The sequence below is a fragment of the Cryptomeria japonica genome, chromosome 3, assembly GCF_030272615.1.
Source record: "Cryptomeria japonica chromosome 3, Sugi_1.0, whole genome shotgun sequence".
In the NCBI taxonomy this organism is placed as follows: Eukaryota; Viridiplantae; Streptophyta; class Pinopsida; order Cupressales; family Cupressaceae; genus Cryptomeria; species Cryptomeria japonica.
This window is the reverse complement of record NC_081407.1, coordinates 595,331,738-595,346,699: the sequence shown is the minus strand read 5'-3', so window position 1 is coordinate 595,346,699 and position 14,962 is coordinate 595,331,738. Positions and strand designations below refer to the sequence as shown.

General features: G+C 37.1%; 1 protein-coding gene across 6 annotated transcripts in view; it reads right to left on the bottom strand.

The window, feature by feature from the left end:
• The window catches only part of LOC131078626 (uncharacterized), a 153,159-nt gene that overhangs the window by 48,126 nt on the left and 90,071 nt on the right, over positions 1 to 14,962 (bottom strand). For all 6 annotated transcript variants that reach the window (XR_009113810.2, XM_058016373.1, XM_058016377.1 and 3 more), the window contains exon 2: positions 7,989 to 8,210. Coding sequence is in view for 5 of the 6 variants with exons in the window: in XM_058016373.1 (XP_057872356.1) it covers positions 7,989 to 8,210 (222 nt within the window). In the remaining variant the exon portion in view is untranslated. The remainder of the gene's footprint in view (positions 1 to 7,988; positions 8,211 to 14,962) is intronic.

Sequence of the window (14,962 nt, the reverse complement as noted above, 5' to 3'; positions counted from 1 at the left end):
ATTCCTTGTTCAAGTATGAAGTCCACCCTAGCATGGAAAATCCACAAGTTCACATGAAGTCCACCCTCCTAGGTGAAGATTCCTTGATCAAGTATGAAGTCTGCCCTAGTGAGGATAGAATTTGGCTAAGTGTTGATAAATGTGAAAATTCGAATCAAGATAAAGTTTGCCATAAAGAGAAGGTTCTAGAAGAAAGCACAAGAGATTGCCATTGAGATCATGAAAGCAAGAAAGCAAGTGAAGGTTCGACTTGGTGTTCAAAACAAGACCAGATTCGTTTCCAAAAACAAAAAGGAGTTTGACCTATCTATAAAATGAGCATTGGCATTTCATTCACTCACAAATCACTTCTCAAGGTTGATAGTTGAAGCTCAGGAAATAATTTCTTTCAAACTTCAAGGCAAATTTCAAAGTAAATTGTAGGTGCACGACAACTTCAAGGAGGATTTCAGGTCAATTTCTACACTCGGAGATAAAGTTGAAAGTGATTTCTTAAAGCAATTTAAGGAATTTCATAAAAAATTCTCTGTTTTACAAAGGATTGAAGGCAGATTTTTATTCAGAATTTCAATTTCTTTTAGACTTCTAGATTTCTTTCAGTCTGATATTCTAATTTTCAGACTTGTAGGAGAACTTTCATTTCAGATTCTTCGAATCTTACCCAAGATTATCTTGTTTTTTACACTTTATGCAGATTTGGAGGCAAAAATTTCACAATCAGGCTTAATTTCAATTTCCAAAATTTCACTAAGTCTGATTTTTAGTTACAATTTCTAGAATTTCATAAGTAAAATCAGAATTATCCTTTGAAATTCCATCAGACTTTGCACTCTAGACTGGAAACAAACATCAAACCCCCTATTTTAACTTAAAAAAATTTTCATGTTTTTCAGATGGTAGATGTCAACTCAAGGAGGGATTTCCAAAAAGGCGCAGATGAAGTTCAATAACAAAGGACCACAACTGGAGTCCAAGATTGTGACAAAATGGAAGAAGGTTGGAGATACCAACCTTGGCCATGTGGACCTCGATGACTTCAAGAAAAGAATGTACAAGCTCAATGAATGCTTTCCTTCACCCTTAGCACGCAAAATGATGAGAAATGGAATTGTCCAAGCTGGATTTCCTCCAGTTATGCAATACAATGAGCTGATAGTAGAATGTGCCAGACATTACAACATCTAGGAGAGACAAGTTGTGGCACCTGATGGCAGAGTGTTGGCCTACCTTGGACAAATGGCCATCAAAGAAGCATTTAGTATTCCAGATTACCATTCCACCATATACAAGACCAAAGAGGAGACCTTAAGAATTTTTGAAGCAAAACCCGAATCCTATGCTGAAGTAATCAACAAGCAATGGTTGCAAAAGCCAAGGGCTCATTATACCAAAATGCCTAAGAAACTTTTTCGGACAAATTTCATAGAAGAGTATGGAGACCTCATCCTATTGCTAAACAAAGTCACAAGAAGTCCTCAAACCTCCGCATTCGAGCCTTGGATGTTCTACTTCATCGATGAGGTCACTTTCGATGTCAAGAGGATAAATTGGGCAAAAATAATCAGTAATAACATAGATGAGTAGCTGAGAAACATGGAGCAAACAAAGTCTTTTTACATGAGTTCCTATGTCAATTACATATTGGCAAGATGTTACAAATATAAGGGACTAATTTGCAAAGGCATTGTGGGAAACAAAGATGGTCAATTCAAAGCATATCACTGCTATACGCAATTGCATATACAGGAGAAAACCCATTTCAAAAGAGTTAATGATGCATTCCTAATGTACATCACCAAGATATTTCAAGGAAGCACTCATCAATGATTGACACAAGAGACCAAGGATTTGATAGGCGGGTTTGGATCTTGGTACATTCAATTCCCCATATTCACATACCTAAGGGTCTAAGGATTTACAGGATGCCCATACAGACTTCCAAGATATCCTACAAATAAGATGATACTGCTAGAAGTCATTAGATAGCTGGACACATACGAGAAAATCCAAAGAGGCAATAAAAAGGCTGGAATTTATTTTCCCCTTTTCGTTGGGAAGATGTTAGAATCATATCCATCAACACAAGCAGCTAATAAGGCAAACGTGGAAATGCAATGGCACCCATTCTCCTATCAATCAAGGTCCAACTTTGATCCCCATCACCATATTGGGATGGTAAACAGAAAAAAGTATAAACATAGAGTTGATCTTGAGGAATTTGGGGCCAATGCAGTTGATGAGTATGAAACAAGAAAGGGAATGTGGTTTAGGATATCAATGAGTATGGAAGATGCATTGTTTGTTCTCTGCTTCTTTGGTTGAAGATGTTGGCTCATCCACAAATAGGAACAAAGCTCCAGTTGCAGACAATCTACAAATTGAGATGGGAATTCCTCCTCCAGTTTGTGAAGAACCATTACAGCAACAAGTTGTTCCTGATAGCCTTGATTATCCAGTGACAATAATGGATAAGGAATTGGAGAATATTGAATTTGATATCTTGGAAGGAAATTTTCCGGAGGGAATGATTTCTGCACTCGGGGGAAATGGAGAAAATGAAGGAAATGAAGAAGCTAATGGAATTGAACAACCAACAGTAACAAATTGGTTAATAGAAAGAATAGAAAAGAAAGCTATTATAGAAGTCCAACCAGTGGATGATTCAACAGAGTTCTTAGCCAAATTGAACCAACTTGTGGAAAAGGAGAAGGCAAAGAAATATTCCTTAACCCATAAAGATGGCACAGGATCTTGTTCAGTATAGGTGGCCATTCCAAAAAGTTGACAAAACAAAAGAGGACATCGCTCCTGAAGATTATGAGCTAATGGTTGTGGACTTAGGTCTTGCTACAAGGGAACAGGGAATCCAGGAGTTAGATGATTCAATCAAGGCCATCAAGGAAAGGCTAAGGAAAGAGGAAGAAAAGAAGGACAAACTCAAAGTGGAGAATGAACAATTAAAGGATTAGATCCAACATTCGATAAATCCTATTAGAAGAGAAGAGGCAGTAGTCACTCCACCTTTGGCTCTTCCACAAGAATCAGTTGAGAGCTTTGAAGGAATGAAGATGGCAGCCAAAGAAGCCAAGGAATGGATTGCAGAAGTTGTAGACAAGGCCATCAAATTCATGGAAGAATTGGGACAGGTCTATGGTCGGATCTCTTCATTCATTTACAGAATCCAGAGCATAGTTGAGTTATGGGAAGATTTTCAAACTGTTCAAGAGAAGACAATCCTATGTTTAAATGTGCTGAAAGGAATCCCCGAACAAGACTTAGTCAACGGAAATGTAATTGATGCTAGGACATCATATGACTTTAGCACATGGTATCACGCCTTGATGGCTAGAGGAGAAGTCTTGGAGAAGATGAAGATTGATGGTGCCAGAATAGAAGAAACAATCAAAGGTATCCAAGACAAGGTCTTCATCACAGTCTCCGATGTGCTTGAGTAGGAAATAGTCCAAGACAAGGACTTGAATGTAGAGAACTTGAAAGCCAAAGTTCAAAGCAACTTCTTCACTTCTACAAATCCAACCCAGAAGCAACAATTTAGCAAGGCATCCTCATTTATGTCCATTTAGGATGTTTTTCGAAAATTGGAAATAGATTGGATAGCCACTTTTGCCACATGTGAAGATGAGATGGACCTGATGGAAAACAAGATTTACATTATGCCAAGTGTCCTAATGGAAGAGGTCGACCCCATAGTGACCATGTTCATTGAATTTTTTGCCAAAGAATAGCATAAAGGACACCCACTTCTAGAAGAAAACTGGATTTAGTAGTTGTTTATTTCTCATTGGTCTGTTTTGGATAACTATTGTAGCTTGCCCTAATTAGAGTTTAATGTTTTAATCTTGGTCGTTGATCTTGGATCAATCTAGGTCATTGCTTTGTATTGGGGTGTCTATATAAACCCTCCTCTTTTCATTTGTTAGACAGAGATTTCAAAGAAATTGTTGTAGTGATACTTCTTAAGTAATAGACACAATTCATTGTTCAATATGTTGGTGAATCTTTGTCCACTTTTGCAAGTTAGCATGGTTTCTTGGCTCTCATAAGAATAGATTTGATTTCTAGGTTGATAGATTAAATGAAGGATTGACAAAATTGCTTAATGTGGAATTGATGTGTTCATACTTTTTATAATTGAATAATTTTCAATTATTTTGCAAAGTTAGCTTGAACAAGTAAATGAAAACTCAACTTCTATTACTATATTCATTATTCAATATGTTGGTGAATATAAGTAATATGAAAATCTTTTGAATTCCTTAGAAGATAGCACTATTCTTGTGTAGTTGTTGAATTTGCCAAAACAAGAATTGGTTAAAATTCCACTTTTGCAATTTCTGTCTCCAGAGTTCATAAGATTAGAATTATTTTCCTAAACCCTCACCCTTTTTTACCCTTTTTTATCTTAGTAGAAGTAGGATTGGAAAGAGCTTATTGCAAAATCACTCCAAAAAAAAAAGAAAGTTACAAGTGTCGTGAATCAGAAAAATCCTTAGATTGATTAACTCGAATAATTACATAAGCCCTCCTTGAGATTACCAGCAAATCACAATGAACTAGTGTTCCACGAAAATATGTCCCTCCCCCCCTCTCAGGCCAACGTCTTTGAGATGGGGACGTGGCATCTCCCACCGTCTCGCCACCGCCACTGGTGCTCCATCAGAGACGTCCCGGCATCTCCAAGGAGTCTTGGAGACGTCTCGGCGTCTCCAAGACTCCTTGGGAGACTCCCAGGCGTCTCTTGAGGGGTTGGGAGACTTGCAGGAGTCTCTTGTTCGAACACATCAAAAAGCAACTGAAATTTTAATTTTTTTAAATTTTGAGCAATTTTGGGGGTTTGGGGAGTAACCCTAATTTAACGTGGGCCCCACAAGTTGATGAGGATGATCCTACCACTTCAAATGCAGAGCTGGTTGGTGTTATCTTGAGGGATCTTGACCGTGGGGAGTCCAACAGTTCCAGTGATGAGGAGTTTGTAGATGATTAGAGGCCTCCCTTCACTACATTTTGAGTTTTGACATTTTGGCATTTTTTCTTTTGTAATGCTATTGTTATTTGCTACTCATTGTAATGATGTATCATGTAATCGTCTTTATAGACTTTGTGATATCAGATATTTATATGATATTTTCGATATAATAGAAATCTCCAATTTGACAATTTCATTTGTCAAATTTTATTTAGCAATTAGCATTCAAGAAATTTTCGTATTTAGATTTAGTATTTCGCATTTTTCTATTTTATAATTTTACTAATTTCCTATAGTTTCATTTGAAATAAAATTCTTATACTGTTATACATCTCTTTACAACTAGTTTTTCAAGTACTATAAGTATATGTATAACTATGTCAGCACCACCACCCTACCACCCACCACCCACCACCCCCCCTGTCATCCCCAAACTTAGGCCCTTTGTCCCCCCATCCCCGAAACCTGTCCCTGCATCCCCCCGTCCCCAACGGCTGTGGAACAGTCCAACAAACCAACTGAGACTATCTGTACGCATTTGGGAACCTTGGAGTCGTCTTTGTGATCACATAGTTCTGTTGTTTAGCACATAGAAGATTTTAATCAAGAGAGAATAGGATATCTCTGGGTATTTTATTCTGTGTTGAACGTGCATAAAACCGCCACCAACAGAATTGACGCTAAAAGGAGGGTTGAACGTGAACAACTGAACTCCAGATCATATCAATTCATATTTGCAAGGAGTAATCTTAAGGCCTTTTTTCACCCTCTGCGACCAACAAAATTGGCGCTAGAAGGAGGGCCTGATAGTGAATACATGAATGAATCAGTTGATGCCGACAGAATTTGCACAAGAAAGAAAGTGATCACTATATTATCAACTGGATTCGCAAAGAAGATGGAATTAGAATGAGATTTCAAAGTCAAATTGAGGTATGCTAGATCTCTCATATATCAAAAAATACAAAAAGTGAAAATTTGAAAATACAAAAAAATAAAAAAATAAAAAAAAAACGAAAGTTGCAAATGTCGGGAATTAGCAAAATCCTTAGATTGATTAACTCCTCGAACAATTAAATAAGTCCCCCTTGAGATTACTAGCAAATCACAACAAACCAACTGAGACTATCCATACGCATTTGGGAACCTTGGAGTCATCTTTGTGATCACACAGTTCAGCTGTTTAGCACATAGAAGATTTTGATCAAGAGAGAATAGTATATCTCTGGGTATTTTATTTTGTGTTGAATGTGCATAAAACCACCACCAACAATACCCTAGTCCAAGCGTTTCAATGGGCAAGATGTATCAACCGATTATGACTGTAAGGGTCTTAATGTTCTCTAATAGCAGCAGATCTAATGCTTACAATTCTGAAAATATGAAGTATTCTCTTCCCAACGCCTAGGGTTGCCAAGCAACACAACACCCCAGATGTCCAGCTAGAAAGATTGCTGATTAAATTTGGATGGCTGCTGATCAAGACTGGTATGACCTAATTTAGGGTTTGAATCTGAGCTGAAATGGCATTCCCAAACCCCAGGTTGGCCCTAGGAAAGGTACGACCTGATTTCGAGATGGTACAGCCAGCAATGGTGAACCTCCAATGCCTCCAACCTGCAATTTAAACCTTTCAATCTGCTCTCTTTCAATCTCTTGAAAATATGATCAAATTGTGATGAATTGAATCCAATGAAGCACAATTATAACCTCTGAATGAGATTATCAAATTGAGTGTTCTTGGATGATCTTCCACACTTGCAAACAGTGTTCTCTTTAAGGGATTTCGTCCTCAAAAAGCTATGGCTTTCATAAACCAGCAAACCCTTGCTTCAGCTCTCCAAATGAAATTTGCAAAACAATTATATATGAAAAAACTATCAAATGAGCTTTTATATCTCCCCCAAAGCCCACATCCCACTTGGCTTTTTAATCATTTTAAATTATTTGCCTTTTGATGTTTTAAAACTCCATAGTTGGCGCCCCCTTTATGGCTTTTAATTAATCACTTTAGGAGATTAATATATTTAACTCTTTTAACCCCTTATAACTCCTTTCTCATTAAGTCATTTAATATAATTAATAATATTAAAGCCAATGCTTGATAAGACTTTAATATATTAAATTAAATCATTAAACTCTGATAAATGCAAATAACAATCCATGAGACTAATCCTGCCAACTTTCCCGATATACCCACTGATCATCCCGTGAGTTACTATAAATAGTAAGTATGACCCAAACATCCAAGTGACTTACTAAAACTAGTGTGTATCAAAGAACCCTGAACGATCTCAGGAAGGCATACCACAAATAAATTGGGGCACTGAACTGAAGAATACTGAAATAAGCACCCAAAGGTCAACTGAAGAACCATAGAACACCCTCAGAAGAGTCCTAATCACCATGTTAGCGTACAGAGAATCAAGTCATAGGCTGAGCTTTTAGAAATAGTTGATGCTTAGGAAGGGGACATTATAGGTTCCACCATTAATTTTGTTATCGAAATTTTGGTTACTAGAGTTGTCCAATTTGGACTGTGTATCCCTATTTATATTTAGAAAAGATAAGATATATACCTGACAACAACTATTCAACCATACAATGGGAGATTAAACTCAAAAACTCATGAAGAACTGCGAGTAATGCATATCCCAACAATTCAAGATGCAAACAAGATAGCCAGAAGACTTTGAACATAAAATTCATAAACAAAGGAAAGCTCTACAGTTTTGACCCGTGAAAGACTCAACAAGCCCATGTTATATATCTAATTAAGCATCATTAGTTATCAATGGTCACTATACACAAGCAACAAGTCATTAATTATGGCTTTCTCTGAATAACACTTGTTATATACCAAATATATAGTTTTGTCAACTATATAGCCTTGTTTCAGGTTAGTTCTAACTTCTATCTGATAGCATGAAAAAATAACAAAGCTACTTGACATTTTGATCACAAGCTCTGTAACAGTATGATGGATGAGTAAAATTCATACCTTTAGCCATTCTATCCATCGGAACACAACAACATCTCCTTTACTTTCATTAAACAATTTTCCAAGTTCAATGTTCAGCCATTCTCTTGTGCTCTCTTGCAGCCATGGAGCATCTAACTCTGTGATAGGTGGAGAAGAAGATGGATACAGCTCAGGAAAATGTGCAATCAAATGTAAACCCAGATTGATATCATCATTTTCCTCCGAAGGAAGAACATTCACCTGCCAAGCAAAAGCACATCAAGACAAAAGAGCAAAAATCATAAACTTTTACTGCTATGTCATCAGTTGGTTTGTCTAACTGAACCAAAGGCTATCTTATTATCAATGATATGAAATCCAGTACAGTGACCTTAAAAACTGTACCCATGTTCACTTAATCCCAGTACTTTGGATTATTCAATTCTAATGATTAATACTAGAAATAATGACACATATCAACAAATTAGATATTAGCTGAAAAAAACTTGATCAGAACTGAACACCATGCAGATTTTGGACTGTCTGCGCTAGTCAAAACCAAGGATTAGTGAACCATCCCTAAATAAGGTGTACCATATCTGAAGGGTACGATCAAAATTCTCATAAAGTCAGATGTAGATGTCTAAAGTCTAAACTAAATAATTAACACTTAATTCATTAAGACATTCTATAAGTATTGTGCTTTGTTATACATGAAAGAAACAAAAAAGGCAATCCTTAACATAAGCATCAAAACAAATAAAACTCCTCCACCGCACCCACCACTCCCAAGAATACAATAGCAAAGAAATGAGAAGTGTTCAGATGCAAAATAAATTACACAACTTGTTGTAAAATCTTCAATGTCTATAAACACTACTACATGGGATAAATTTCAAAAAATTATATTCAGTATTAAACTATGGAAGACAGTATTATAATATTGAACCAAATCACACATAAAAATTCCGATTCTAAAATTTCTTTAGCAGCAAGATAGCAAATTTAGCCTGCCAATGATTTACAAATTCAACCAAATTTGAAAATAATGTAAACATGCCTTGTGATATGTCAAGGATTACAAAATAGGTTAACTTTCTACCCCAGCCTTTACTTAAAAATAATCCCTGAAATGATGTGTCTTCTTTCTATAACTTTCTTTGTGGGTATTTACAATAACTCTTTTCAACTACACACCAATTGGTCTGCAATTTAATGGAAAATGTGTACTTCAATACTCTTGTTGGTTCGACCAGGTACTTAAATGATAGAACTAACCCAGAATTGTATATTGAAATGGTATACTTAACTTACCTTCAATAGTTCCAATTTTGAAAATGATCTAAATATGCATTGCAATATGCTTAGTTGGTGATGAACATTTGGATCTGCTCAACCCCTACATACATCTCCTTGATCCAATCAATTATATTAATTAAATTAATATTGTTAATATTTAGCATATAATGGTCATTTATGTACTTTAGATAGTTTTAATAACTTCCCTCTCCTGTTTTCATTCTCGATCATTTTTGTTTTAGAAACATTGTGTGTAATTGCTTATTTAAGAAGTATTCCTATCCTTTGTTTATAATAACAATCAATTATTATTTCAATATTCCCTATCTTTTGAAGCATAAAATTGACAGAGAGGACTGCACAAGGTGTCCAAAAGATGTGCAATGGCATTTCTCAATCAACAACATTGTAGCTCTACAATTCTTAGCATTGCTTGTTATGACTTGAACAACATTTCCTCAGTGGTTGTGATGAAGATGTTAGAAGTAAATTGGCCATCCTTCACCTCCCCCTCACACTCCATAGTTTTCAAAAGCATTGACCCTTCAAAGAAGACTACTATGATATTGATTAATGGTCAATTTTTAACATCTTTCCACCCATTGGAAATAAACTTGACTTCCTCGTTCACTAATGTGCCACACACCTTCTCATAACCCAAGCCCTTGTATCCTTTTGGAGGCTCATTTTTTTTTCTCAATATTTCTTGCCAATATGGTGAGCAAACAACATTGAAAGACAACCCATTTGCATAAATACATCTTGCTATGTGTTGATCATCAATGTCTTGAGTCTCATTTTCAATATCATTTCCAAAGGTCCCTTTCATCTCTTATTTGTCGTAGGTCATTCTTCAAAAGTGGATACAAATGGTTGGCTCTTTACCACAACATTGGGATTAGATCGGGGCATAGGGTCTTCATTTCTTTTGACCTCTATGCCTTGCTAGCTCATCTGCTTGCTCCTCCTTATTAATATATGCTATCACTTAGTTCGATAGGATAGGTACACCTTTCTTTCCAGGGCAATCTTTGATGCATAGTCCAAGAAATATACACAACTGTGCTTTCGCGCAACTATATGAACTCGAATACTTGACATCACACCCCCTACAAATTCAAATGGCATTTAGAATCAACTATATCATATCAACATACTTCCAAACAAGAGAACTCAAATCTATTTTGAATTTGGTTGGCCTATGAAGCTAGAAGTAGCTACCATTGTAATTCCTATGACAAGAAATTTTAGCAACAAGACATTCAAAACAAATAAAAACAAAATATATATATAGAGAAAAAAAATTACCCATTTTAAACTTTTAAGCATGGTGATAGATTCATAGAAAAATGAAAGAAAAGCAAAGCAAAAGAGTTTGTTTCATGTATGCAAAGCAAAAATGTAGGAAAAAAAACTTTCTATAATCTTCTAGCAACTAGTTGGGTTTTTTTAATATAATTCTCCATAAACATTGTTTACTCTAAGGATGTATGGAATGAAAGAGTATTACCTCACCCCAAATTTCTCTATCTTGATGAATGTGTCCTAAGGATGCTTCCTCAAGTCTTTTAAAGTCCTTAGAGTAATCCCCTATATCCCAATGGAAGGTTCCATCATAATTGCAAAAGCCTTTGGTAGGTTGAAGCAACCAAAGATAGTTAAAGTCAATTGGAAGGATTAAAAGTCTTTACAAGGCTCATTTGCAGTTCATGGATGTTACTTTTTTTTTGCTCCCTCCACCTAAGAGGACCATTGTATCAAGGAATTTTTTTTTAAATATGACTAAATCTTGGATTGTATGATTAACATAGAAGATTCCAAACCATTTTTTCCTAAACATCATCTCTAGTTAACAATTGTACTTGTCCATGATGTTGGATTTTGAACTAGCTTCTCTTTTGGATCCCTGCTCTAGCACCTCTCTCTTTGAACAATAGTTTAAGATTAGCAAGTAATAACAATTATCTTGTTGGCCAAAAGGATGTCAACTTTCCTCAGTTACCAAGATTACCCTTCTAAAAGTTTAAAACTAATCCTCCAATCAATTAGCATATATTAATTTTCCATTCTTCAAACCCAATGGACATGATAAGAGCAATTAGAATGGAAAGCATTATGCATTAACTTCTCTAGCTACAAGAGGGTCTCCAATCTGCTTGGGAGAACAAGTTTGAGAAATTGTCAATTGTTAATGTAAACACAATGCAGTTCTCATGAAGCCTATTTAAAGAGATGAATCATGCATGGAGTATCATAGTGTTGATGTGTTTTTTATGCACTTCATACATAGAATAAAATACCAAGGTATCTTATCCTCTCTTGAACAAAATCCTCTCAAATGCTTAACTAAGTGATCTATTGAGGTGATCCATGGTTCCAAATGTCAGGTCTTGACATGTGGATAAGCTCAATGGTTTGATGTGATATTGCTGGAATCACAAGGAGGACTTACGTTGTACTTAAACTCTTGCTTGAATGCGGCTGGAATGTGGAAATTCACTTGATTTGGAAAAAAGATAAAATGGATGAGGGTTTAGAGAAGTCTAATCTACTGCTAAGATCAATGATAGCAATGGATCATGCTTGGATGGACACGTTCCTTAAACCGAGCTTTGCTTTGCGATGTTGCCAACAACTACACAAAACCGATGCAATCTTCGAAGGGAATTGAAAGGTTTTCATATCATGAATCATTTATCCAAATACCCAATACACTAGCGGAACTTGAACAAACATATTCACAATTGAACTTAGCACATTTTCATGTTCAGGCTAACCATGCACTGCAATTAAAAATCATCAACCACAAATTGTATGAACCAAGGAATTATCAACATCCATACACTACTCCATCACAATCAATGAACTTCATCTAGCATGAGGATACAACAAGAAACCATGCAATATGTAGAAGAAACACTACTATCCACCATGAATTCAATGAAAAGGATGTTTATTTACAAGCTTGGTAACAATTTCTGCCTTCTCCTCTACTCTACTCTACTTCTAATTTTCTAGCTCTGCTATAAACTATTGTCTATTAACCCTTTACAAATGAGGAGAGCAAGCCTTATATAGTGCTCTCAATACAATTGAATGGCCAAGATCAAATCCACATCAATGGCAAAGATTGAAAGATAGAAACCCTAATTAGGGTTTTTTACACCCATTACATAGCATTTAATGCTTGATCAATGATAAAATAACAATAAATAGGACACATGTCCTTCCTTGAATGTTTGACCAATGAATGATGAGGTTAGGTACATCGAACTTTGTGCCTCCACATGTGGTAGTTATCCTCCTTGATGGATAAGTCAAGCGCATTGAATCTGGACGCCTTGACTTGGAATGATGTGATTGGCTTGAAAATGACTAGGCGCCACCTCAACTTACTCCTTGTAACTCATCACAAGTGTTTGTGATTCGAGCAATATCTCTTGATACTCAACATTTCCAAGTGCCCGAGGTGATGATGGCGAGAGATATTCCCAAATTGCATCATCTTCTAACTTTGATTAACTCTTCTGGAACTATCTTCTGCCTTGATCACATTTGCATTCTCTTCCTCTTGTGTGGAAACTTCTTTATGATATCTAGAACTTGTTCTTGCATTGCTCTCTGTCTTGAATCTCCTATCTTAGATTAACTCCTTATCTTGACAAATATTCTTGGATTTCCGAAGGAAATTCAAGTACTCATATGTTCCTTTCTTGATGTTGATCTCTACACTTTCCTTGTAGCACCTTTCCTTTGATGCCTCCTTCCTGTCATGATTCCTTCATGCTATCAATACAATGCTGAAGTTGTAAAGTGAATGTGTCGATCTCCTTTGCATTGTGAAGTCCTTGATGTTGTAAATCCTCCAATTGAGCTGATGAGTCTTCATGCTGAGGTGTTCTTCATCATGCCTTCTCCATGAGTACCTTGAATATGCATTGGTGAGTTCTCCATGATGTTAATTTGCTTCCTTGTGTATCCTTGATATCTTCCCTTGTGAAGTCCTTTCTCTTGCATTGTTGTCTTCCTTGATGTTGCAAGTGTGATCTCTCCATGGGATTGAATCTCCTCAACCCCTTCATTGTTGTAGCATCCTCACTTGCTTCCTTTCATATGCCTTGCTTCTAACTTCAACCTGAAAAGAGCACGAATATAAATCAAGAACTATGTAAATAAAGTGCTTCATACAGTCTTAAATCTTGCCTTCAAACCTCCACTTAAATCTAGAAATGACTGATTTTTACTTGGGAAATGATGTTCTCAGTTCTGATCTCATGTCTGATTTTACTGATTCTAGGTCTGATTGGGGATTTCAGCCGAAGATTTCACCTTTTAGAGGTCTGATTGGTGTTTCTGCCAAGTGGTAGACAAACATGCTGCACTTTACCAAGACTGTCGTGGATTTGGGCAGTGAAGTCTGCATGTGAGGGAAGTTCTCCATGATGGTTGAGCTTTTGAGGGTGAAGTGGAATAATGTCAGGATGGACGAGCTTTTGGAGGTTCAAAGGAACTGCTTGAGGATGGCCGGGGATTTGGGGGGTAAGTGGAAGTGTGCTCATGATGGCTGGGCTTTTGAGGGGTAGGTGGAAATGGTGTAATCAGCTGCCATTCTCCTCCAACATTAATATCTCCTTTCTCAATTAACTTTCAAAGCATCCTTATCTTCGTGCATTAAGGCAACTTCATCAGCATTACTCATCATTGCCTTTCAAAACTCTTCAATTACTTGACCTCCACAAGGCGTGGACCTTAGCAAATGAGGGGGGTAGTGTATCCTAAATTTGGGGTTTTCAGCATGTCAAGGAAGGATGTGAATCAGGCTGTGGACTTTGGGGTGCAAAGGAATTTTGCAAGGTAGGTTGTGGATTTGGGCATGAAGTGGAAGATTGCTAGGACTGGCCCAGGATTTGAGGTGGAAGTGGAAGTGGCTTAGGATTGGCCAGGGATTTGAGGTGGAAGTGGAAGTGGATTGCCTATGCTTGCAAACTTGAAGGATTCAAGGGGGTAACTCACTCATCGCTACCTCCATTTAACATCACCATCAAGACCTTGGTTGCTCCTCATCAAGCACTGATTTCACCAAGTGTAGAGTGACTGGCTCATAGGGCTGACTTGGTGTTTTCTTCCTTTCATCATCACCGAGGATTGATTTGGGCATGAAGTGGAAGATTGCTAGGACTGGCCCAGGATTTGAGGTGGAAGTGGAAGTGGCTTAGGATTGGCCAGGGATTTGAGGTGGAAGTGGAAGTGGATTGCCTATGCTTGCAAACTTGAAGGATTCAAGGGGGTAACTCACTCATCGCTACCTCCATTTAACATCACCATCAAGACCTTGGTTGCTCCTCATCAAGCACTGATTTCACCGAGTGTAGAGTGACTGGCTCATAGGGCTGACTTGGTGTTTTCTTCCTTTCATCATCACCGAGGATTGATCAATCCTCCCTTCCTCGTCCTATTCTGAAGATATCCACTTGCTCGCTTGACTTCTTATCACACTTGAGACTCATACCCTAGCTCGACCTGAAGGTTGCACTATGACGCATCACCTAAAGACTACCTTGACTCTCACCTATCACCTGAGCAACTAGAGCTCAGAAGACTTCAAACTAGTCTGGAGGAAGACCTGACTGCTGCTAGGCTGCCTAACTTGATCACTTCCTGACAATGAAAGGCACTACATCTCTCACTAGCAAAAGGTTAATAGCTAAAGAAAC